This window comes from Talpa occidentalis, unplaced genomic scaffold (genome assembly GCF_014898055.3).
Source record: "Talpa occidentalis isolate TD23 unplaced genomic scaffold, MPIMG_talOcc4v2.1 talOcc4.8, whole genome shotgun sequence".
Taxonomy (NCBI): Eukaryota; Metazoa; Chordata; class Mammalia; order Eulipotyphla; family Talpidae; genus Talpa; species Talpa occidentalis.
The window spans coordinates 65991825-66016332 of record NW_023605194.1 but is presented as its reverse complement, the minus strand read 5'-3'; the positions used below and the strand labels follow the sequence as shown (position 1 = coordinate 66016332).

Sequence of the window (24508 nt, the reverse complement as noted above, 5' to 3'; positions counted from 1 at the left end):
CCCAAAGTTCTTTAGTGCCTCCATTAATTCTTTGATCTCCTGCGTTTCTTTTTTTCCTCTTTAGGGACTCAATTTCCTTCTTCTGATCATTGTTTTCCTTTATGAGTTATGTCATTTTTTTAATCACGGCAATTTTAAATTCTCATTCTGGAAGGTTCAGAAGTTCTTCCAAATTACTGTCGTTGCAATCTGCGGGGTGGTTTTCTTTTTGTGGTGTCCTTTTTTCTTGAGGAGTTGTTAGGTTACGTGTGGTTCTTCTACTCCCTACTGTATGTTTTCTAATTTGTCGTATGCACTGGGACACTGTGTTGCTGGGACTGGCTGGCATCTTGGTTGAACTTCTCCACTCCCCTCTGGCTCCTCAGGAGCCATCTGTCGGTTTCAAGCAGTCTTTACTGAAGAAATATCCCTGTTCTAAAATGCTGATGTGGGGACACACTCCCCTGTGCTCCTGGTCTGTCCCAGCAGTGGTTTCCCGCTCCTCCTCTGGGCTTGGACTACAGGCCAGAAGGGGCCTAGCGTGGGCGAGCTTCCCCGCTCACCTCTGGCTCCTGAGGGAGACTTCTGCTGGTTTCAGGCAGTCTTTACTGAAGAAATGTCCTTGTTCTAAAATGGCAATGCGGATGCACTCCCTGTGCGTCCAGTCTCAGGCACACTCTTCTCTGTGCCTGGTCTGCCCTGGCCATGAATGCCCGCTCCTCCTGTGGGCTCAGACTGCTGGTCGGAAGGGGCTAGCGTGGGCTAACTTCCCAGCTCGCCACTGGCTCCTCCGGGAGCCTTCTGCTGGTTTCAAGCAGTCTTTTCTGAAGAAGGTCCCTGTTCTATGGGGTGTTAGTGACTTTTTTTCTGGTCTCTAGGTGGCACCAGAGATCTCTCCTAGTGTCCTTGGGGAGCTGTTTTTTTCACCCCGTGGGACAGGGAACAGAGTGGAAATGGTAGGGAAAACCTCAATGGCTTTGGGGTGCTGTGTCTGCCTTGTGCCCCACAGTCGTGGAGAACTCTCGCCCTGAATTTTGTGCCCCGGGTCTCGGTTCCAAAGCCCTCAAGTCCAGGGCGCGGGCTGTAGCCCAATTCAGTGTCCGCAGCAATGGTGCCTTTTGCACCCTGCTCCCGAGCCCGGGCGCCTGGTTTCTGACTACTCAGTGAGGGACTTCCACCTCAGTGAGGGCCCCCTCGTATTTCCCCACAAGCCTAGGTTGCAGGCGCGGGTACCTGGGCAGCCGCGATACGCGTTTGCTTTTCAAGTGCACTGCTTTTCCGTGCAAGCTTACTGGCTGGCCCGGGCCTGTGTGTAGATCTCCGGGAACCTCTGTTTTTCTCCCTTCTGGCTTATTTTAGTGAGCATAATTCCTTCTAGCTCCATCCACGTTGCTGTGAATGGCATAGGCGTATCTTTTATGATCACTGAATAATATTCCATTGTGCATATATACCACATCTTTTGAGGCAGTCATCTATTTTTGGGAATTTGGGTTGTTTACAGGTTTTACCTATTGTAAATAGTGCTGTAATAAACATAGTTGTATGGGTGTTCTTTTGAATCAATGTTTTTGTGTCCTTGGTTAGATACCTGGTAGGTAGTGGGATTGCCAGGTCTTATGGTAGCTCCATTTTTAATAGATTGAGGAAACTCCAGACAGCTTTCCATAGTGGCTGGACCAGTTTGCACTCCCACCAGCCATGTTGGAGAGTTCCTTTTTCACCACATCCTTGCCAAAATTTTTGTTGCTAGTTTTTTTGGTATGTGACATTCTTACTGGTGTAAGTTGGTATCTCAGTCTGGTTTTGATTTGCATTTCCCTGATTGCAAGTGATGTTGAACATTTTTTTCATATGCCTGTTGGCCATTTGCATTTCCCCTTTGGAGAAATGTCTTGTAAGTTCTTCTGCCCATTTCTTGACTAGATGGTTTACTTTGTTTTTGTTGAGTCCTGTGAGTTCTTTGCATATCTTTGTGATCAGTCCCTTATCAGTTGTACGGAGTGCAAAAATTTTTTCCCAATCAGTGGGGTGTCTCTCTGTTTTGTCTCTTTTGCTGCTCAGCTTTTCAGTTTGATGTAATCCCAGGTGTTTATCTTTTCCTTGACTATCTTTGCTTGGGTGATGAGTCTTTAAAGATGTTGCTGAGATGTATGTCTTGTAGTGTTTTCCCTATATTTTATGGTTCAGGTCTTATGTCCAGTTCTCTTATCCATTTTGAGTTGATTTTTATGCACTGTGAGAGGTAGCAGTCTAGTTTCATTTTTTTGCACATGGTGATCTAGCTTTCACAGCACCATTTACTGAACAAACTGTCCATGTTCCATTGCATATTCTTTGCTCCTTTGTCAAAGATCAGTTGTCCATACAAGTGTGGCTTTATTTCTGGGGTCTCTATTTGGTTCCATTGGTCTGTGTGTCTGTTTTTGTTCCAATCCCAAACTGTTTTAATTATTGTGGCTTTGTAGTATAGTTTGAAGTTTGAAAGTGTGACACGACCTTTTTCATCAGTATGGCTTGTGGTTTTTTGTGGTTCAATATGTGTCTCTGGTTCATACTTGTTTGTTGATATTGATTTTTTCTTTCTTATAGTTATTCTTTTTCCTGGTCCCTTATTTAAGTTTTCTAGATTCCTGCTATGAGTGAGACTATCGGTCTTTTATTTTTCTTTCTGGCTTATTTTGCTGGGCATGATCCCTTGCAGCTCTATCCATGTTGCTGCAAATTGCATGTGTTTATCTTTTTTGAATGCTGAGTAATATTCCATGGTGTATATGTACCACATCTTCTTGATCCAGTCATCTATTATGGGGCATTTGGTTTGTTTCCAAAGCTTAGCTATTGTAAAGAGTGCTGCTATAGGGGTGCAGGTACCCTTTGGAATTAATGTTTCTGTGTCCTTTGGGTAAATACCTAGGAGTGGAATTGCTGGATCATATGGAAGCTCTATCTTTAATAGGTCAAGGAATCTCCACACAGCTCTCCATAGTGGTTGGACCAGTTTGCACTCCCACCAGCAGTGCAAGAGAGTTCCTTTTTCTCCACGTCCTTGCCAACATTTGTTCTTGCTAGTTTTTTTTAATATGTGCCATTCTCACTGGTGTGTGATGGTATCTCACTGTAGTTTTGATTTGCATTTCCCTTATTGCAAGTGATGTTGAACATTTTTTCATATGCCTGTTGGCCATTTGCATTTCCTCTTCAGAGAAGTTTCTTTTTAGCTCTTCTGCCCATTTTTTGCCTGGATTATTTTCTTTGTTTTTGTTGAATCTTGTCAGCTCTTTGTAGATTTTTGTGATCAGTCCTTTATCATTAGTGTTGTGTGCAAAAATGTTCTCCCAGTCGGTGGGGTTTCTCTTTGTTTTTGTTATTGTCTCTTTTGCTGTGCAGAAGCTCTTTAATTTGATGTAGTCCCAGCTGCTTATCTTTGCCTTCACTATCACTGCTTTGGGTGATGTGTCTGTAAAGATGTCTTTGAGGTGCATTTCACGTAGCATTTCGCCTATATTTCCTTCTATGTATTTTGTGGTTTCAGGCCTTATGTCTAGTTCTTTAATCCATTTTGAGTTGGTTTTTGTGTATGGTGTGAGGTAGCAGTCAAGCTTCATTCTTTTGCATGTAGCGACCCAGTTTTCCCAGCACCATTTACTGAACAAACTTTCTTTGCTCCAATGCATAGTCTTTGCTCCTTTGTCAAAGATTAGTTGACCATAAATATGTGGGTTTATTTCTGGGTTTTCTATTCGGTTCCATTGGTCCGTGTGTCTGTTCTTGTTCCAATACCATGCAGTTTTGATTATTATGGCTTTGTAGTATAGTTTGAAATCTGGGAGAATGATGCCTCCATTCCCTTCTTTTTTTTTATTTTCAGGAGTATTTTGGCTGTTCAGGTTTTTTGGTGGTTCCATATGAATTTCATCAATATTTTTTCTATTTCTATGAAAAATGACATTGAAATTTTAATTGGAATAGCATTGAATCTGTAGTTTGCTTTCAGTAGGATGGCCATTTTGGTAATGTTAATTCTTCCGATCCATGAGCAGGGGATGTCTTTCCATTTCTTTGTGTCTACTTCTATTTCTTTTAACAGTGTTTTGTAGTTTTCTTTGTATAGGTCTTTTATTCCTTTTGTTAGGTTTATTCCCAAGTATTTGATTTTTTTGTTTCAGTTATAAAAGGGATGGTTTTTTTGATTTCTTCTTCTTCAGATTTATTGCTTGTGTATAGGAAGGCTACTGTTTTTTTTGTGTTGTTTTTGTATCCTGCTCCTTTACTAACTGGTGTATTATTTTGAGTAGTTTTTCTGTGGTGCTTTTAGAGTTCTCTTTGTATATTGTCATATCATCTGCAAATATTGATAGTTTTACTTCTTCTTTCTCTATCTGGATTCCTTGTATGTATTTCTCTTGTCTTATTGCTCTGGCTATGACCTCCAGTATTATATTGAAGAGCAGTGGTGACAGAGGACATCCTTTTCTTGTTCCTGATCTTAAGGAAAGGCCTTCAGCCTTTCACCATTGAGAATAATATTGGCAGTGGGTTTGTCATATATGGCTTTTGTCATGATAAGGTATGTTCCATCTATCCCGAGAATTTCAAGGGCCTTCATCATAAATGATGTTGGACTTTGTCGAATGCTTTCTCAGCATCTGATCATATGATCATCTGATCAGCATATGATCATATGGTTTCTATTTTTCTTTTTGTTGATGTGTTGGATTACACTGATTGATTTTTGTATGTTGAAACATCCTTGTACCCCTGGGATGAATCCCATTTGATCATGGTTTATTATCCCTTTGATGCATTGTTGGATTCTGTTGGCAATGATTTTGTTGAGGATTTTCACATCAGTGTTCATTAGGGAGACTGGCCTGTAATATTCTTTTTTGTGCTGTATTTGTTTAGTGTTGGTATTAGTGTAATGTTGGCTTCATAGAACATATTTGGTAGTATTCCTTCCTTCTCAATTTTTTGGAAGAGTTTTTGCAGCATAGGCAGTAATTCACTCCTGAACATTTGTGTGAAGCCATCTGGGCCTGGTCTTTTATTTTGGGGGAGAGCTTTGATTACTGCTTCAATTTTGTTGCTTGTAATTGGTCTGTTTAGTTGTTTTACTTCTTCTTTATCAGCTTTGGATTGTTTTTAATTTCTATTTCATTTATTTCTGCTTTGATTTTTATTATTTCCTTTCATCTACTGGCTTTAGGGTTTTTTTGTTGTTCTTTTTATGGTTCTTTGAGATGTGAGATTAGGTTGTTTCTTTGAGTTCTTTCTTGTTTGTTGATGTGAGCCTGTATTGCTATTTTTTTCCCTCTTATTACTGCTTTTGCTGCATCCCATACATTCTGGAAAGTGGGGTCCTCCTTGTCGTTCAACTCAAAGTATTTCTTCTTTGATTGCCTCATTAGTCCAGTGGTCTTCCAGTAGTGTGGATTTCAATCTCTATGAAGTGGGAGGGTTTCCTGTTTTCTTTTCATGATTTATTTCTAGTTTGATGTCTTTATGCTCATAGAAGATAGTTGGTATGATTTTGATCTTCATGTATCTGTTGATGTTTGTCTTGTGGCCCAGTATGTGATAAATTCTGGAGAATGATCCCTGCATGCTTGAGAAAAATGTGTACTTGGATTTTTTGGGGGTGCAGTGTCCTATAGATGTCTGTTAAGTCCATGAGTTCTATGTCTTTATTTAGGGTTTAGTGTCTTTGTTTATGTTTTGTCTCATTGATCTGTCCATTGGTGAAAGTGGGATGCTGAAGTCTCCCACTATGTATGTGTTTTCTTTAATGTCTGTTTTCAGAGCTGATAAGAATTGTCTAATATATTTTGGTGCTGCTTCATTTGGTGAGTATATGTTGATGAGTGTTATATCTTCCTGATGTATTGTCTCCTTGATCATAAAGTAGTGTCCGTCTATGTCTCTTTTTACTTTTTTAGTTTGAAGTCTATTTCATCTGATACAAGTATAGTTGTTCCTGTCTTCTTTTGTGGTCCATTTGCTTGTAGGATTGTTTTCCAACCTTTTACTTTCAGTCTGTGTTTATCTTTTGTGGTTAAATGTGTTTTCTGGAGACAGCAGAAGGATGGATTTTGTTTTTTAATCCAGCATGCTACACTGTGTCTTTTTATTGATGAGTTTAATTTATTTACATTTAGAGTTAATATTGATATGTTGGCATCTGTATTTGCTATTTTGTTTGTCTTTTTTGTGATTTTATTCCTTGCTTTATTCTGTTCGTCTTGGATTTCAATCTCCGTGAAGTGGGAGGGTTCCTTGTTTTCTTCTCATGATTTATTTCTAGTTTGATGTCTTTATGTTCAGAGAAAATAGTTGGTATGATTTGATCTTCATGCATTCTTTTTTTTTTTTAAAGATTTATTTATTTATTTATACAAGCACTGGGTACAGTCAGAGGCACGGGAGGGGGAGAGAATTCACCAGAGCCAGAACAGAGAGTAGAACAGGCAGAGTGATGAAGTACACTGCTCAGGGGAGCACTGAGCGGCAGGAGAGGTCTGCACGCCATGTGGGACCCTCACCCAGCAGCCAGGGATCGAACTGGAGCTGCAGAGACTGCGGGCAGCTTCCCAACCCAGCACTAAACCGTTGCGCCACCGGGGAGGCCAGATCTTCATGTATTCTTGATCATTCCTCTCTTGGTTTTGGCTTTGACTTCTTGTGGAATTTTTTGGAGTGGGGCATTAATTGTAATGAATTTCTGGAGTTTCTGTTTGTTTGAGAAGGTTCGGTTTTTCTTTGTGGAGGAAGGAGAGCTTTGCAGAGTATAGTATTCTTGGTTGGCATTTGCTGTGTTGAAGTTTGTTGAATATGTTACTCCATTCTCTTCTTGCCTGCAGTCTTTCTTCAGAGAAGTCTGAGGTTAACCTGATTGATTTTCCCTTATAAGTTATCTGTTTCTTCCCCCTTGCCAGTTTTATTATTTTTTTCCTTGTCTTGGACTCTTGCAAGCTTTACTGTTATGGTCTTGCTGTAGTTTTCTTTTCATTGTGGTAATTGGGTGTTCTTCTTGCTTCTTGTATGTCTATATCTATCTCCTTTTTCATGCTTGGGAAGTTTTCCTCAATTATCTCCTTGAATAATTTCTCATCCTTTGTCTCTCACCTCACCTTCTGGAATGCCTATAACTCTTTTATTTCCTCTAATCGTGGAGTCTGATAATTGTTGAAGATTGTCTTCATTCTTCTTCTTTGTACTTCTCTCTCTTTCTCTTTTTGGTTCTTTTTATTTCTCTATCTTCAAGAGTAGTGATCTGTTCTTCCATATCCTCAATTCTGTTTTCAGTGCTTTTCCAAGAGCTCTTCGTCTCCTCCTGTAATCTTTTAGTCTCCTCCTCTTCTTTTATTTCCCTTCTTAAGGTCTCTTTTTCTTTCTTCAGTTCACTGATTATTTGTCTGATATTGTTTTTTTCCTTTTCTTATTCTTTACACTTTTTAATCATGATGATTCTAAATTCTCTATGTGCCAGCCAGAGAAGTTCTTCCATGTCATTGTTGTCGAATTCTGGTGACTGATCTTATTTTTGTGGTGTGTCCTTCCCCTGTGGGCTTGCTTGGTTATTTATATTTTTCCTTCTCCCTGCTGTTTGCTTTCTAATTAGTTCTATGCGTGGGGACATTGTGCCACTGGTGTTGGTGGGCATCTCTTTGGGTTTTTCCTTCAGGTGTGTTGGAAGCTGTTTACCTGACCGAGTCCAGCACTGTTATGCCAAAACTCCACCAGGTTGTTGATGCGGTTGCTGTGTTGCTGGGCACTGTCCTTTACAGTTTCCTCCCTTTGTATTTACTCAGTTCCAGCAGGAAATCAGCTAGTTGGTGATTTTGCTCTGGTCACTAGGTGGCACCAGAGACTTGTATTTGCTGATCTGTGCATTTCCCCTGTAGTTCTCTGAGAAACAGAGGGGGAAGGGGAGCACCTTCACACAAGGGCTATAGCTCAAGCTGGGAGCTGTGTCTGCTCCTTGTTCACCCAGTGCTGGCCTTCAGCTGTGTGGATCCCATGCCCTGAATTCTGGGCTCTAGTTCTTATTCCCAGGGCTACCAGATCCAAAATGCCAGCTGTCACCCTGTGCAGTGCTCCCTGTTATGGCGCGTCCCACACCCTGGAATCCTGTGCCTGGCTCTCAGTTCCAGAATGGGGTCTTGCTCCATTTCTTATTTCCCTTCTTACCCTCGTTTGGGTGGCCCACGCCCTCTCAGAGCCTGAGGGTGGTTTTGGCATCCCTGACTTCCAACTATCAGGAAGTTGGTGATTTTATTCTGATCACTAGGTGGTGCCAGAGATCTTTCCTAGTATCCTTCCATAGCTGTGCTTTTTCCTGAAGGTCTCCGGGAACTGAGTTGGGGTGGCATGGAGTGCCTCAAAGGCGTGGTGGTGCTGTGTCTGCCCTGTACCCAAAGTTGTGGGGCTCCCAGGCTCTGAATTTCGTGCCCCGGTTCTCAGCTCCAAAACCCTCAGAACCTCAGAACTGGGCTGCCCAGTTCAGTGTCACAAAAATGGCTCCTTTGCACCTCGCTCCCATGTCTGGGCGCCTGTTTTTGATTACTCAGTGAGGATCATACTCTTCAGTGACGGCTCCAGTGGGAACATTTCCCCATGAACCTAGGTTGTGGGCGCAGGGATGTGGGCAGCCGACATCTGTGTATGCTTTTCGAGCGCTTGCCGGCTTTTCTGTACAATCTTACCAGCTGGCCTTCGGCTGCTTGCAGGTCTCTCTGCGGAGCCCTTATCTTCCTCTAATGGTGCCCAGAGCCATTTGCTCACCTCTGTGGCAATTCTTGCATGGTTGTCCATGGTTCTCCACAGTTCCTGGTTGCAGGGTGCGGTGCCTGCAATATTTCCTTTCTACTCACTGTCCTGCTTGATCTCTGTTTGTTCTTGTTTTTTGTTTTTGTCTTTTTTTCCCCCTCCTTTCTGTTAGTTGGAGTGTGCCAGCTTTGTGGGTGGGGGAAGGTAACAGGGTTCTGATGCTTTCCTTTCTTCTTGTCCTCTTTTATTGCAACTTTCCTCTTTGGGCAGTTTGCCAGAGTTGCCTGTTTATCTTCCGTGTGCCAGTTCTTGCAGGGACCTGCTGTTTTTCATCCCTATTAAACATTTTTATGGAAGGGCTTACTTGTAGCAGTTCCCTGCCTACATGTTGATCCACCATATAACTCGCAGGTCTGATTTAACAGTTGAAACTTCAGTGGAATTCATGCCATCAGCAAGTGAAGAAGAGAAAATGACGGTTTCAATGGATGAAGAGAAACAATTGGACACAGTTCAATGTCCAGTGTCTTAGTAGGGGCATAATCTCAACAAGCACATCCCCACCAATCCTCAGGAGACATCACCCGGGTAAATATGGAGGCCTCTCCTGAGAGCTGGACAGAGACATGGCTGCCTGCTCTCCCCAGAAAGGGTCCTGGCAGTGCTGTGTTGAGGAAGTCCAGGCACGTCCATTCTGCTCAAAGGCCTCTCTCTCTAAGGAGCTGCATATATGCAGCTTGTGCTGTCCCAGTTCAGGTAGCAGAGAGCTGAGCTCCACAGTTACATGCCCTTCTTCTGGGAACAGCACACAGCCTGATCCAGCTGTGCCAGACCCGGGGAAGCTGGCTCTGCCTCTGTGCCCTTTTTGTTAATGCTGGAGCACCCTAACATGGGGTCAGAAAGAACACTGCTCCAGCTGAGCTCTGCTGCCCTTGGCCAGCCACCTGGAGCAAGGATACCATGATCTGCGAGCTCCCCTGATGTCTCCAAGAGGCAGAAAGATGAATACCCCTTATAAGATCTGTGAGAGAGAGGAGACCAGTGGATTGTGCAGTGGCCAGCTCAGAATAGAAACAGGTAGACTTAAGGGAGAGTAGCAGTGCTCCTATTTCCATCACTGACCATTGCTTTGCTGCCCATGCTGAGCTCAGGCAGGGGGGTAGTTACAGAGCATCCAAATGGAAGTGTCTCCTCCGACTCATCCTGACTTCTTCGAAGCTGTGACCTGCAGTGCCTCCTGTGGATTGGGTTTGATACCCAATCCCTCCCACGCACACAGGGGTCTTTTCTCATATAAATTCTCACCCATGGGGGCAGCCTGAGAGCCAGGGAGACACAGCATGTAAACACTGGTCCTCATTCCTCCCTGTGGTGGTCCAGCAAGGTGACAGGAGTCCTCCTGACACCCCCTGCCAGCCTGGCCCTGCAATCCCTGTTCTGACCTTGTAAAGTGCTCTCTTGTCAAAAGCTGACACCCAGTGCAACAATCACCTAGATTCCAAATGGAATAGGAGGAGTTAATCCAAAGAAACAGTGGCCCACAGAGACTTGGTGAGCACAGGCAGGGTGAGCACAAGGGCTCAGCCTCCTCAACCGCCAGAGGCCTCTGCTCCCTCCCTGCCTCAAGATCCTGGCTCCAGCCCATGCTCCTTCAGCACCCCAAGGGGCTGAGAAGATCATTTCCCTTGTCTGAGACCCCTGGACAGAAAAGAGGGGCAAGGCTGCACCTGTCCTTGAGAGCTCAGGGCCTTGCCGGTGTCCTCAGAGTGGCCCCAGAGACACCATGAGGATCGGGCCCAGGGAGCACATAGATAAGGTCCAACACACCTGCTTCCTCGTGGAGTCCTTGGGGGTGGCCTACCTTATGGTGGGATCTTTGGGGAACAGAATGTGGCCCATCCTCACTCATACCTTTTGATGTTACCTTGGCAGAAAACTATGACACGACTTTCTTTCTAAGAAACTTTCATGGAAGCACGCACCAGATTCGGTGTGCTCATATGATTGCCCCCATCTACACGTATGTCTACTGTAAGTATCTCCCCACACTGCCCCCAAATCACAAATTTCCCACAACTGCCCTTCCTAGTAGGACAAGCCTGGAAAACCCTTGCTGACCATTCTCTGTGCACGCTGAGGACCAAGGCAGCAAGGAGACTGGACAAAGCACCTAGGTGAGATTCAGGTGTGTCTTCGGCACCACGGGAGTGTCTTGGGTCAGGCATTTTCATGCTGGGCATGGCAATGGATGGGGGAGCGGGTTCCCTCAGAACTGCCTTTCCCTACTCTTTCCTCAGGGCTCACTTCCCTTGAGAGACAAGAACTGGAATTCCACAATTAAGCTCTGGGATATCAAAGGTGTTTGTCGCCAGGATGCGCTGATGAGGATTCATATGAAGATCTATATGATTGTTTTCAGTTACATTTTCCTACGATAAAAAATGTGGAATATATATGGTAGCATAAATGATAATTTTAAAATTTGAAATAGTTGATACTGATGGAAAATCCTTTCCAGATACCCACACTTTGATGGGACCTCAGAATGCCTGGTGTCTGCCATCACCTCGGCTCCTTGTTCTGGGCTTTCCCATTGGAAAGCAAATCACTTTTCTTGGGAATTTTCTCACTACTCCTAACCCCCTACCACTCAGACAAAAATCTCTCCTCCTAAACATACATGCCTCTTAGTTTTCATTATCCACACTTCGTTCAGAAGTTTATCACTAATCTGACAGTTTAGATAAAACCAAAAAGATTAGTGCAGGTGGAAATGGATGATTCTGTGGCATTAACCCTGACCCGTGTCCATAGTTCAGGGTTCAAGAGAGTTGAGGCTCAGGAGTAGATATACCCACATCAACGCATCAAGAAATGTTTGAGCCTTATTAAACAAACTCTTAATTCACACAAAACAAAGGAATGCAAAAGCAAAGACAAAGCTGTTCCCTGCTCAGCTCTCCTGTCTCAATGAAAAGGACCACTGTCCACCCAGTCACTCTGATCAATAGGCTGCGTGTCACCCCTGACTTCTCTGTGCTTTCATTCCTATGTCCAGGCCATGGTGATTCCTGTTGCCTTTGGCCCGAAACATCTGGATCTGGTCAGACCTTCAACACATCCACTGTACATAGAATAAAACCCAGAAGCTGTTGCGGCCGGCGAGAACTTATCTCACTTTGTTCCTCCTCAACAGAATCAGCTACTTATGCCTCAGGGACTTGTCACATGCTCCCCTCACAGCCCAGACACTGTCCTGGGATAATTCCCTGGTTTTCCTGTCATCACATTTCCATCTTGTATTTTTGAATGGCAATTTTCAACAATATTTAAAAAAGGAGACACACTGAATAATGACACATCCCCTACTCACAGTGATTATTAACACAGAACAATCTGGTTTTGTTGATACCTTCATCATAATTTTTAAATCAATCCCAGTTGACATCATCTTCTTATAAATATCTCAGTTTCCCTGAAGGTAGGACAGGTTAATCCACCCTAACATTCTTCTTCTCTGTCCCATGTCTTGTTTATTGACATTGCATCTCTCTTCATTCTGGTTTTTATTTTGTTCACTGTTTTTTTTTGTCTCTCTCTTTCTAATCTCACAAATATAAGACTTGGAGAGCCCAGGCTCTTGCTTCCTGTTCCCATTCAACACTAATCATTGCACAGGCTGGTGTAGGCAGGTGTTGAGAAGGCAGAGAAGAGAATCTGCACCTGCCAGGCTCTTAGCGGCCCCTGCCAAGGCAGGCAGAGGATGAGAAGTGATGGATGGCATGTCTGCTGATATTTTTCCATGTCATTTTCTTTTGGCAGCAATGCCCACAGCAATAAATGGTGATGAAGTAGTTTGTAAAGGACATGTATTCAGCCAGCCTGGACAGTAAGTGCCCCAGGTTGGGGAACAGGTGGGCAGTAGTTGGCACATGCAGTGTGTGGAATGTAGACTTCTAATGGGGCAGCAAGTGACTGTCTCTGGCACAGCTCAGTGCATCCTCCTGACCTGCCCTGTTGGTGCTCCCCTTGATGTGCTCAGGATGTGCTGTGACTCAGCCTCTGCTGAGGACAGGATGTGGGAGATGAGGTGCCAGGAAGGGTGCCTTAACTTGTAGACTGTCAGAGCTGAGCCAACACAATGTAAATACAGAAGAGTCAGAATGGTGACACCACACAGCCTTCTAGCCCCTTAGGTCATGGGCACAAGGACTTCTGACCCCTTTAAGACTCCTTACTGCCTGACTTTAACCTCACTGTGATTAGGGTAAGCACTTCACCCATCTCTCCCCACCGCTTCACCCCGCCACCCAGTCCTTGGCCGTCTGTTGTAGACTAGCTCCAAATGCCTGATATTCAAGGCCATCACAATGGGAAAAGCAGTGGGTTTGGTTTGAATAAAGTGTAAGGTCTGTTTCTATCTGTATGGCTGGTAACATTGTCATCTTCTGTTCTTCAGGACAGTGAGAGCTGATTATAGCCTGGATTATGGCCTTTCTGCCATGAGTGAATACATGGATTACACCAGCAAGGATTGTGTGAGTCACAGGGTGGGGTTAACCCCCGCCCCCCAGGAATATCTAGAGCTTTGCACTGGAAGTAGACACCCCCTGGGAAGGTGGAGGGGAAACAGCATCCCAGGAGAGCCAGCAAGTAGCATGTGCCGCATCTCCCAAATGCTGGGTCCTTCACCAGAACCTGTTCCCCACTCAGACTTGGCAAATACCTGGGAGTGCTTTGACAAGCTCTCAGGTGTAGTCAGCTGCTCAGGTCTTTTTTGGAGACCCTCTGATCTTTCTGTGACCTCTCTCGAAACCCTGCATGTGCCTATTAAAGATGTGGAAACACACACTCAGGAGATTGAACAGCTTTGCTCAAGGTTGCAGAGTCTGTTAGTGAGGGAACATGTCCATGGGCGATGGGCCTGGGTCTCCCGCTCTGTCTTGCACCTCCACCTCTCAGGGGGCCCATCAGCCCTCCCACAACCCGTCTCAGTATCTGTACAATTTTTGTCCTGGTGTCTTGGGGGTAGCTGAGCTTGTCACTCTGCATGGCCTCTGGCTTCCTTGACAGGGTCTGGGGCAGAGCCTCTACGTAGATCCATTGGTGGGTGGGGAGGTGTACCACCTCCACCTTGCCTCTGGGCACCATCCTTGGGGTCCTAGTCCTGCATTGGATGCTCTCGGTGGCATCTCAGGGAGAAGGAAAGTGGACAGACAGGGAGTCTGGTGTGGATACTGGGTGGAAGGCACCTGGAAGAGACTCCCAGTCCACCCTAGGTATCTGACATGTGTGCTTTCTGTAGGATCCAATAATAGAGCCTACAGATCCCACCACAAAGGTGACAACCAAAAAAACAACCACCACAATGAAGACCACACGGGTGATATCTACCACAAAAACAAGCACAGTGCCCACTACTGTCACAACAAAAATGACCACAGAGTCCACAGTTGTCACCACAAAAAAAACTCCAGCATCCACGACAGTCAAAGTGAAGACCACCAAGCTCACCGTTGAGCCCCCTGTGGACCCTCTCCTTTACTGGGTTCTCGCCCCAGCCCTGGTCATCATGCCTTTGTTGATCTGCTGCATCTGCTGCTGTGGGAGGGTGAGTGCCCCTGGCCCTTTGCCCTGAAACCCAGGCCAACTCCCCTAGGGACATGGCCCCTGCTACCCCGGCGGCACACAGTCCTCACAGGAGCAAAGGGGTGCCCAGGCTCTGCTCCAGTTTCCCAAGTGGAGAGACAGCCTGGCAGGGGCCTCCTGCCTCTGGCTTGCACAGCACCTGGCCGACGGGCTGGCAGGCCCCTGGGGAGAAGGCCCAGAACCATGGGCATGGCTGCCTCAGGGCACCCAGGTTCTGAGCACTCAGCTGGACAAGAGGCTGGGAGGAGGCCTCTGCTGTTGAGGGAAGAAGGGGCCCTTCAGGAGGCACAGGTGCCCCAAAGCAGAATGAGCAGTATTCCCAACCTCTGGGCAGCTGTGCGTTAGAAACCAGCATGGTGTCTGCACATCCCCAGGGCTGCTCTCCACCTCTCCATGCTGGGCGCACAGGAGCAAAAAGGAAGCAGCTGCCAGCCTATCCCCAGCAGCTACAGTCTGGGATTTGGGCAGGTGTTCGTACCTTGGCGGGCATGAGGTTAAGGACAAAATGCCACCTTCTGGGGGACCAAGTGCCCTGACAGAGCAGAGCAATAGCCAAGCACAGACTGGCCCCGGGAGCATGGAGGCCAGCAGAGGCATCCTAGCTGGGTGGCCAGGACACATGCTCGGGGGAGAAGGAGGAAGAGCAGAGGTGGAAAGACACAGAACCCAGCACAGGATTGAGCAGGTCCTGGAAGGAACCGTGTCCCCTCTGATAACTGAGAGCCTGGGCCCAGGGACATGCAACTGCTGGCCAGGGACCCATCAGGCTGGGCGCCCACGGTGATACCCAAAGCCCAGGTTCTTACTCACTCCTGCTGAGCAGGGTCCCTTCCTGCCTGCATCAACTGGCCAGAGCCCCACACAGTGCTTTTATCCTGTGCTTATCTCTTCTACTTTCTAGAACAAGGAGCAGAAACAGGCAAGTTTTGTTTGTGTTCCCGATGTTGTCAGCCATCTGATGGCCACACAGACCTTCACGAAGAGGCTCCTGAGCTGTGGGATATGTCCACTCCCATCCTACCTTCTCCACCTACGTGGGCAGAGAGAGCTGGCAGAGAGCAGGGTGACAGGGGGCAGGGAGGAGCCCTAGGGAGGGTGTGGGGTTCCCAATTGGTGACAGAAACACAGCAATTCTGGGATCTTTATTACTGAAAAAACAACTCTATGTATCGTGTCTCGGATTACTATGATTCATATGAAATGAAGGGGATGTTTTGGTTAATACCCAGAGGACTGTGTGTGGATGTCCTTCCCCAGCACTAGGTGAGCATTTGGAAATCAAAACTCACATTTCTGGTTCCTGGTCAACCCCTGCAGGCTCTGATGCTCTGATGCTTCTCCAAAGGGCAGCCGCAGGGAAACAATGGAGCAGGAGAGAATTTGTTGTCCCTGGGAATGAGCCATCTTTGCAAACAATGTAATTTACTTGTGTATGCAGTACAGTTGCATTGTCCTTACAGTACAGGGTGCTGCCTGCTCAGTTGTTCTTGAAATCTCCCCAGAAGCCTTAGCTGAAGGGCCAGAAGTTGACAGGAACTGGGGTAACACGTCATGTGTGTGCACCCAGGAACTGCGAGACAAGGAAGCAGACAGAGCTTTCTCTTCCTAGGAGCCAAGGAAGACTTGCCCCTTGGTGATTATCCCCTGTTGTTGCCAAGAAGAGAGCATTTCAAGGATAGAGGTGAGAGACCCATAGAGACCCCCAGGCTATGCCTGCAGAAGGACAGGTCACACATTGGGTGCCAGGGGCCGGGTGGAGAGGACCTACTAGACATTATAAAAATTGGTTCAGGGGGATAATGGATGTCCTTTCAACCTTAGAGCTCAAGGGAGGCCACAAAGTATGAGGGTTTGTGCTCTCACCACCACAACCTTGCTGGTTCAAACTGGGGTTTCCCCGGGGGACAGGCCAGGTTTATAGACATTGCTGGTTGGCTCACAGTCACCAGCTTCTGGTTCTCACAGAGGCTGCATCAATCCCAGTGGTGTGTTTCAGTGGGCAGCAGGTAATAAACAAAAAAACTAAATCAAACAGGACTCCACAGACCAGAAAAAAAGGGAAGAAAGCAATTCTGAGTCAAGTTCTTCACGCCATTATTGGAGATGTTGGTGCAACTGCTGCCCTGCAGAAGCTGCCTCAGCTGAGTGAGGGAAAGAACCCCCTGCCTCTGCCCCATGGCCCTCAGAGTGGGGGTGACAAGGGCCCCGTTGGAGAGGAGCCTGAGTAAATATTCTCCCCCCAATGTGCAAGGGTCTGTGCTGGTCAGACACACACAGCCCAGGGGGAGCCCTGATGACAGGGATGGGGAGGGCCAGAGTGTCAGCTTTGAGGAAGAAAGATACACAATTTGAGGATATTTCTTTTTAATTAATCAAAATTTTATTTGATTTTATTTTGCTTTTTTTTTCTTTATTGGGTGACAGTGGTTTACCACACTGTATATGATTTAGGAGTGTAGGTTCACACCTCTGCAGATGTGTGTGATCACACTACAGCCACCAGCAAATCATCAGAATCCCACCCTAGTCCATTCTGCCTCCTCTGTTCTCCAACTCTCACGATCCCCCAACAGTGGCCTCAATTCTGCAGTCTGATCTTGTGTTTATTCTGCTTTACTTTTGTTAATTGCTTTGTTTAGTTTCTTAATATTCCACAATGAGTACATTCTCCCTGTATCTGTCACTTTCCTTCTGACTTACTGTGCTTAGCTCCCCCTCTAGTTCTGTGCACGTTACCTCAAGTAGAAAGCCTTCATTTTGATACCGGAATTGTCAGGCCTAGTCTCCCAGCCAGGAACGGATTTTAGGCTGCAGGGCAGCGCTGAGCCCCAGCCGCTAGACCCCCACGGGTTGGTGTCTCACGAAGCCGCAGCAGGAACTTCGCAGACGCTCAGGCAAGCAAGCGAGAAGAGGCAGGTTTGTTTAGAAAAAGTTTATTGAGGAGAAAAAGAACAGAAATAAAGTGGGACTCCCAGGCCAGGGAACCAGGCCTGGGAGGGGCAAGGAAGCCAAAGTGGAGTCGTGTCTCGGGGAATATAGACCTTCTTTCCCTGATTATTCTAAAGCTCCACCAGTCTCTCTGTGATTGGTCAGTTCTCGGCTGTCTCACTTAATTTGCTACTGAGTGGGGGATCTTCACATTCCTTATCTAACAGCTTTCTCTTTCCCCATTTGTTACATCCCCCATTTGTTACATCTTTATCTTTATGGCCTAGTCTTCCGGGAGAGCATCTCCACACCTTTTCTTTATCACCTGAAGAAATCCAGGACCATCCTTAACAAGATTGTCTGTGGTCCTAGGATGTTTGTTTTTCCCAGTGGAATGGGTTACATTCCCTTGGTTGTCCTTTTCTCTGAAGCCTCCCTAAATTCTTCAGAGGTCCCCTCCTGCACTGTCCCTAAAACTGCCTAATAACCCTAGCTTGCCCTGTCTCAATTTTATCTTAAAGCAAGATTTATCCCAGTGTGTGGTTGTATGTGTGTGTGTGTGTGTGTGTGTGTGTGTGTTTGAGAGAGAGAGAGTGTGTGTATATCACATCTTAAACCTCATCTGTACCCAGGCACTTAGGTTGCTTACTTGACTTGAATATTCTAGATAGTGAAGACAGGACAGCAGATATCGCTCCAAATTAGTGTTTTTTGCATTCTTCTGAGGATATCTAGGAGTGGATTTACTGGGCCATGAGGTAGAAGTAGTTTTACAATTCTGAGAAATCTATATTTTGCTGTCCTCAAGGACTGCACCAGTTCCTTTCCCACCAACGGTGCATGAGGCTCCTTGTCCTGCACATCGTGGCCAACACAGTTGTGTCTGGTCTTTCTCATATGCTCCACCCTCACAGGGGTGAGCTGGGAGGTCTCTGTGCCTGATGTGCATTTCCCTGATGGTAAGTGATGCTGAGCATAGTTCCGTGCTGGTGGCCTTCTGTGTGTCTCCTTAGAATTCTTTATAGGTCTTGCACATTAGTCTCTTGTTGATGTTTAATTATTAACTATTTTCTCCCATTCGAGGTGGTGTCTTTTTTCATTTTAATGATAGTTTTGTTCACTTTGAAGCAGGTTTTTAGATTGATGGGCTCCCATTTTTAAATTTTTCTCAGTCTACCCTTGCTGTTGAAGTTAACTCCACAAAGACATCCCTGAAACCAATGCCATGGATTGTCAGTGTTTTCTTCTCTATGTTCCCTGTTTCAGGTCGCACATCAAAATTACCTGAGTTAGTGTGTGTGTATAGTATAAGAGAGAGTGCCAGACTCATTCTTTTGCATGTGGCTGTCCAGTTTTCCCAACACCATTGTAGAGGAGAGCTTCCTTTCTCCATATAAATTCTCTCGTCACAAATTAATTGCCATATCAGCAGGAGTTTATTTCTGGGCTCTCAATTGTGTTCCACTGGTCTTGGTCTACATCTATCCCTGTGCTCTGTGGCACAAAAAAGCCAAAACACACCACAAGAGAATGAGGAGGGCCTTGGAGTGGGAGGATCATTTCCTCAGGGCATGGCCCCATGTCTTGTAGCACCAGAGCTACTGGGTTCTGAACTGCAGGGCCCCAGATCAACAATACACCAGGGTAGCTTCTGCTCTGTGCTCTGTTTCCTCTTCTCTCCCTGCCCCACTGTACCTGCAACCTGCTGCCTACGCAGGGTGTGCCCCCCTAGGCAGGCCCTCCTCATCTGCTTCCTGCTCCTGCTCAGGTACCCTAAGACCACTGCATGCCTCCCCTTCAGGCATTCTCTTTGGTCACCACATATCTCTTCCAGCACCTGAATTTGTCCTCCAAAAGGAAACCCTGACTTCTCTTGCAGGGACTACACATTGTTCCAATTCCAAAATAATCCCTGATCCACAATTAATATCTCTAACCCCCCAACACAGCCCCCTTGCCCTAGGTAGATTCTGCATGCTTACCTCATGGACTTTGTGGGGACAAGTGATTGGGTGACTTGGGGAGGTGGCGGGTATACTCCCCCTCTGGAGGCAGCTCAGAGAGTCCTCACAGGTGTGTCTGCTTTCAGAGCAAATTGGATTCCTTGTGCAACATTGTTCTAAGCTGCCACCAGGGGCCCAGAGACGAGGTAAGTAGGGACCGGGGTGGCCCCTGTGGGCTAGGAGCCTCCTTTTTTGCCCTTGACAGTTGTCCTCTGGGACTATGGGTCAGAGAACCCTGTCTGAGCATCTGCCAAGAGGAAGGTCTGAGACATGGTGCTCAGGATTCTGCCAGAGGTTTCTGGGTGGTCCCTTGGATTTCCCTCCATTGTTATCTCAGGAATGACAGGAGAAATTCACATCTAGAAATTAACATTGGTGAGGAAGGCAGGGGTGAGGAGGCCAGAGCTTTCCTTTCCACTTGCCAGTTCCCAGCCACCACATACCCTGGGGGTATGCTGGCTCCATCCCATCTGCTCAGACCCTGCTGTGGTGAGTGGGGGTTTGTGGCTGTGCCCACCAAATTGTCTGGCCAACACTGCCTGTTTGTACTAGGGAGTATAGTCCTGACAAGCAGGAGGAGCCAGGGAAGAACAAGATAACTCGGGTGGACATTGTTGACTCCTGTAAGGGGTCTCGGGCAGCCAGTGGCTCTGGAACCAGCCCTTTCCCACTTCCTCACATCCCTCGGCCCCTTCCACGGCCCCAGCCCCCTTTGCTCAAGTAAAGCTTTGCTGAGCAGCCTGTCCTGTGTGAACACGTGCTCTTAACTTCTGAACAATTCTGCCACACTGGCAGGACCATCATCTCTGTGATGAACGGCCAAGGAGTGGGGCAGATATTTAGAAAAAAGCACATCCCATGGCAGTACAGTCCACTTTGAGATAAGAATCCTGAGCACGTAGGGATAATGGCAGAGATGGCGGCTTCCAGTGGCCTCAAGCCCCTGTATCCTCCCCTGTCCCTAGGTGATTCAGATCTGGGGAGAGAAAATCAAATACCCTCCATACTGTTCTCTGTGGTCTGCCCTTGGTTCCATTTTAAATCTACTGACGATAACTACTGAGACACACAGCTCGCTCAGTCAGGAAAGACTGCTCCCTGTAGTGAGCCTCTGTGTCTCCGGGGCAGGCTGCCCTAGTGGGCACTTGCTCTTTCCAGCTTGCAAATGGTGCAGAGACCATGCATGGCTCACAAAAGGGGGGAACCCTAAGAATCGTGATAGCAGACATGGCCACTGGGTAGGGTGACTCACAACCAGGATAAGAGGCCATGTGGTTGTGGGGCAAGGAGGACCCCGAAGTCCCTATGGCAGAGCATCCCTGTCCATAGCTCACTCTATGTGCAGGGTTATCATAATTGGTGCATCATGCGCGAGCCATGACATAGCTCTTTTGCGTTACCTGGTTTAGTCTGATTCCTGTTCTGTCCTGGGTGTACTGCTTATATTTTGAAAGGTAAACTGCCCAAGATCCCTCAGTCAAGAAGACTGGCCTAAGACTTGCCCTTGACTCTCCTGGCTCCCAACTCTGCAGATCCCCTCCCATGGTAGATCCTAAGCTCGGATGATGTCCCCAACATCACTCATACCTTCAGCAATACCCCCCTGGGTCCTGGGAAATGTTGGGGCATCTGCAGCCATGAGGCCTCATCCTTGCTCTCAAGCTCCCAGTCCAAGGCACAACAGACAAGAGAACAGATGATAGAACTGAGGGACACCGGTGTTACAACATGAAGGTGCCTGGAGAAGACAGGGCAGACCCCAGTACCTGATCAGAGTCTCCAAGGAGGATCCAGGCTGGATCCAGCATCCAGGGAGAGGAAAGGCATCATAAGGGTCCACTCTGTGGGTCCAGCCCCCTTGAGTCAACCACAGGTTTCAGAAGGTCCCAATCCCAGGGGCTTCTTGGTGACCTCCTTTCTCTTCTCCTCCCTGTAGGGGCGGTGCATCAACTTGAATTTATTAAATCCCCACTGTATGGACATGTCCAGTGACCCAAATCTTGACCTTCAGCCCAACCTGGAGTGCTTTCGTCTCAACAACTCCTGCTCTTTGTTCCAAAATCCCCCACCCATAAGCTCCCAGCCTCCGTCCAGGATGCTGCCTCTGACCTCTGCTGCTGATGAGGTGCTCTGCAGTACCCCTTTGCCACTCCCACCCCCATAGTCCAGTGGTAAAAACCTATGCCAGTTGAGATATTTGTGTGCTGAATTGTAGATAACTTTGAGACTTGTTGAGTCAAAGGGATTTGGAATGTATTCTGATCAACAGCAAAGTTGGTTCGCTGGCAAGCCCTGCTACGTGCTGTATGGGACACAGCCACACTGCTCCTGCCAGGACAGAGCACCCTGGTGTCCTGTGCTGTGCACATGGAGGAGTCCCCCTCCCCATAGCCGGGTCTGCATCTGTCACCAAGGGCTGGGCCACATCTGGTTTTGGCTGAATTCTGCTCTATGGAAATATCCTAAAATATCTTGGGAAGGTGAATACGATCTTGTCTCACCCCTCACACACTGTTAATCACTTGGGCAAGATACTTAATGTCCCCTGTGTTTTAGTTTCCTTGTTGTAAATAGGGGGATAACTGTGTCTGATATCTTGGGTACTGCAGGGTTATGGGAAGGGCTTTGTCATGCTCTGCACAGGACCAGGGTTCTGGTGAAGACTCAGGGCTCCATAGCTACTATCTTTCCTATGTGCTGTCAGGAGATGAGAGGAGGATGAAGTCAGAGACATGAGGAAGAACTACTGAGGCCGGAAGAGTGAGACAGGAGACCCTGCCTTGGCACTTATGTTCTTCTCACCCAAGCGGGACATGGGATTGGCCCACTTGAGTCTTTGCTGTAAGGAGGCTGATAACTACACTTGGGTTTCCATCCCAAGTGCACCATCCACACAGCCTCCTGCCACCACTGGACAAGGACTGGCTCCTACTGCCTCTGGCAGAAATGGCATTCCCCTCTCTTGATATAAAGGAAACCATGAGCTCACCTTCCCGAGCTCTCAAACATGTTCCTCTACCGACAGAGCCAGAACACCCATCTTCACTTCCTTCCTGGGCAGGCAGGATCAAATTCAAATCCACACTGTGTGCTTGAGCAACATCCAGAGACTTTTCGGTTCAAAAATCCCAGACTAGACGTGAGGCCAAAGCACCACTGGAGCCATGGAATCTGAGAGAAGAGCTGACTTGGCTTGGATGTGCATACACCTGATCAGAGAATTGGGGGTCAGGAAGAGTGAGGTGAACATGACCACTAGATCAAATAAAGCGCAAAACTGAACCTAAGGAAATGGACATGTGTGAACTCTCTGCCAAAGAATTCAGATCAATGCACTTATAGAAGCATAGCAAGAACTGCAAGAACTGCAAGCATAGAACAAACTGCAAGAACATATACTGACAAAACAAAACTGGGAAAAATGCATGAACAAAACATGATCAACTAAGGAAACTTCAGAGAAAACTTGAACAAGCAGAAGAAAAATTGGTTTTGAATAAAAACATATAGAATAAAAGAAGACAAATATGAGATGAGATTAAACGAGTTTCTACACATCAAGCAAGGATGTAACAATCAAATACAACTTTATACCAATAATTGTAAACAAATGTTCAAATTCCTATCTAAACCTATTTATAAAAGAAATAGAGAACATGGTGGCGAGGAGACGCTTCGAGTGAGATCTCCCATTAAAAAAAAGTTAATAGGGAGGAAACGCGGCAGGTCCCAGTGAGAACTGGGACACGGAAGATAAACGGGTGACTCCAGCAAACTACCCGAAGAAGAAAGTTGCCATAAAAGAGGACTAGAAGGGAGGGAAGCGCAGAACCCTGCTACCCTCCCCCGCCCACAGAGGCGGCACTCTCCGACCCGCAGAGAGGAGGAAAACAACAAACTAAAACGACCAACAAGAACAAACTACGCAGCAAGCGGGACTGTGAGTGGAAAGGAACTATTGTAGCCACCACACCCCGTGAACGGGAGCTGTGGAGAACCCTGCAGGATTCGCCGCGGTGGTGAGCGAACGGCCCCGGGCGCCATTAGAGAACAACAGAGACTCTGGAGACCTGCACGCAGCCCCTGGCTGGCCGGTAAGCTTGCGCAGAAAAGCGGCGCGCTTGGCGCTCTTGAAAAGCAAACACGGATTGCGGCTGCCCAGGAACCCGCACCTGCGACCTAGGCTTGTGGGGAGACGCATGGGGGCCCTCACTGAGGTGAATGTGCCTCACTGAGTAATCCGAAACCAGGCGCCCGGACACGGGAGTGGGGTGCAAAAGGCGCCATTCCTGTGACCACTGAACTGGGCTACAGCCCGCATCGTGGACCTGAGGGCTTTGGAACTAAGACCCGGGGCACGAAATTTGGGGCGTGGGTCCTCCACGTCGGTGGGGCACAGGGCAGACACAGCATCCCAAAGCCGTTGAGGTTTTCCCTACCATTCCCACTCTGTTCCCTGTCCCACGGGGTGAAAAAGGCAGCTCCCCAAAGACAATAGGAAAGATCTCTGGTGCCACCTAGCAACCAGAAAAAAAGTCACTAACACCCCATAGAACAGAAAAGACTGCTTAAAACCGGCAGAAGTCTCCTGGAGGAGCCTGTGGCCAGCTGGGAAGTTAGCCCACCCCAGGCCCCTTCAGAGCAGCAGTCTGAACCCACAGGAGGAGTGGGCACCCAGGGCTGGGGCAGACCGGGCGCTCAGAAGAGTGTGTCTGAGACCGGACATGCAGGGAGTGCGTCCCGCATCGCCATTTTAGAACAGGGACATTTCTTCAGTAAAGACTGCCTGCAGAAGGCTCCCTCAGGAGCCAGAGGTGAGCGGGGAGGCTCACCCACGCCAGGCCCCTTCTGGCCTGCAGTCCAAACCCAGAGTGGGAGCAGGAACGCACCGCCGGGGCAGACCAAGCGCACAGGGGACTGTGTCCCCACATCGGCATTTTAGAACAGGGACCTTTCTTCAGTAAGACTGCTTGAAACCGACAGATGGCTCCCGGAGGAGCCAGAGGGGAGCGGAGAAGCTCACCCAAGATGCCAGCCAGTCCCAGCAACACAGTGTCCCAATGCATACGACAAATTAGAAAACAGAGTAGGGAGTAAAAGAACCACACGCAACCTAACAGCTCCTCAGGAAAAAAGCACACCACAAAAAGAAAACCACCCCCCAGATTGCAACGACAGTA

The 24508-nt window shown here is 47.2% G+C and overlaps 2 protein-coding genes across 3 annotated transcripts in view; one reads left to right on the top strand and one right to left on the bottom strand.

Annotated features, from left to right (window-relative positions):
- LOC119234112 (leucine-rich repeat-containing protein 74B-like) overlaps positions 1-8783 on the bottom strand; it is an 18557-nt gene extending 9774 nt beyond the window's left edge. Inside the window, exon 1 of the mRNA XM_054690681.1 lies at positions 8764-8783. Coding sequence (XP_054546656.1) covers positions 8764-8783 — 20 coding nt within the window. The remainder of the gene's footprint in view (positions 1-8763) is intronic.
- Positions 8784-9230: 447 nt separating this feature from the next.
- LOC119234593 (uncharacterized) lies at positions 9231-21510 on the top strand. Of its 2 annotated transcripts, none has more exons than XM_054690650.1 (9): positions 9231-9336; positions 10681-10779; positions 12571-12637; positions 13208-13286; positions 14054-14359; positions 15299-15316; positions 16007-16078; positions 19415-19474; positions 21265-21510. In XM_054690650.1, exons 1-9 carry the CDS (start codon positions 9237-9239, stop codon positions 21490-21492), a joined length of 1029 nt encoding a protein of 342 aa, XP_054546625.1. In that variant the 5' UTR covers positions 9231-9236; the 3' UTR covers positions 21493-21510. The 2 variants fall into 2 exon arrangements, with proteins under 2 accessions (XP_054546625.1, XP_054546626.1); XM_054690651.1 differs by lacking the exon at positions 9231-9336 and adding an exon at positions 11046-11106 and having other exon boundaries at positions 10738-10922.
- The last annotated feature ends 2998 nt before the right edge of the window (positions 21511-24508 follow it).

Bases quoted from the DNA above. Each gene is read 5' to 3' on its own strand.
- LOC119234593 (XM_054690650.1), top strand. From the start codon at position 9,237: ATGAAGAGAAACAATTGGACACAGTTCAATGTCCAGTGTCTTAGTAGG. The intron at 13,287-14,053 runs GTGAGTCACAGG...TGCTTTCTGTAG, and splicing joins ATTACACCAGCAAGGATTGT to GATCCAATAATAGAGCCTAC. The intron at 19,475-21,264 runs GTAAGTAGGGAC...TCCTCCCTGTAG, and splicing joins ACCAGGGGCCCAGAGACGAG to GGGCGGTGCATCAACTTGAA.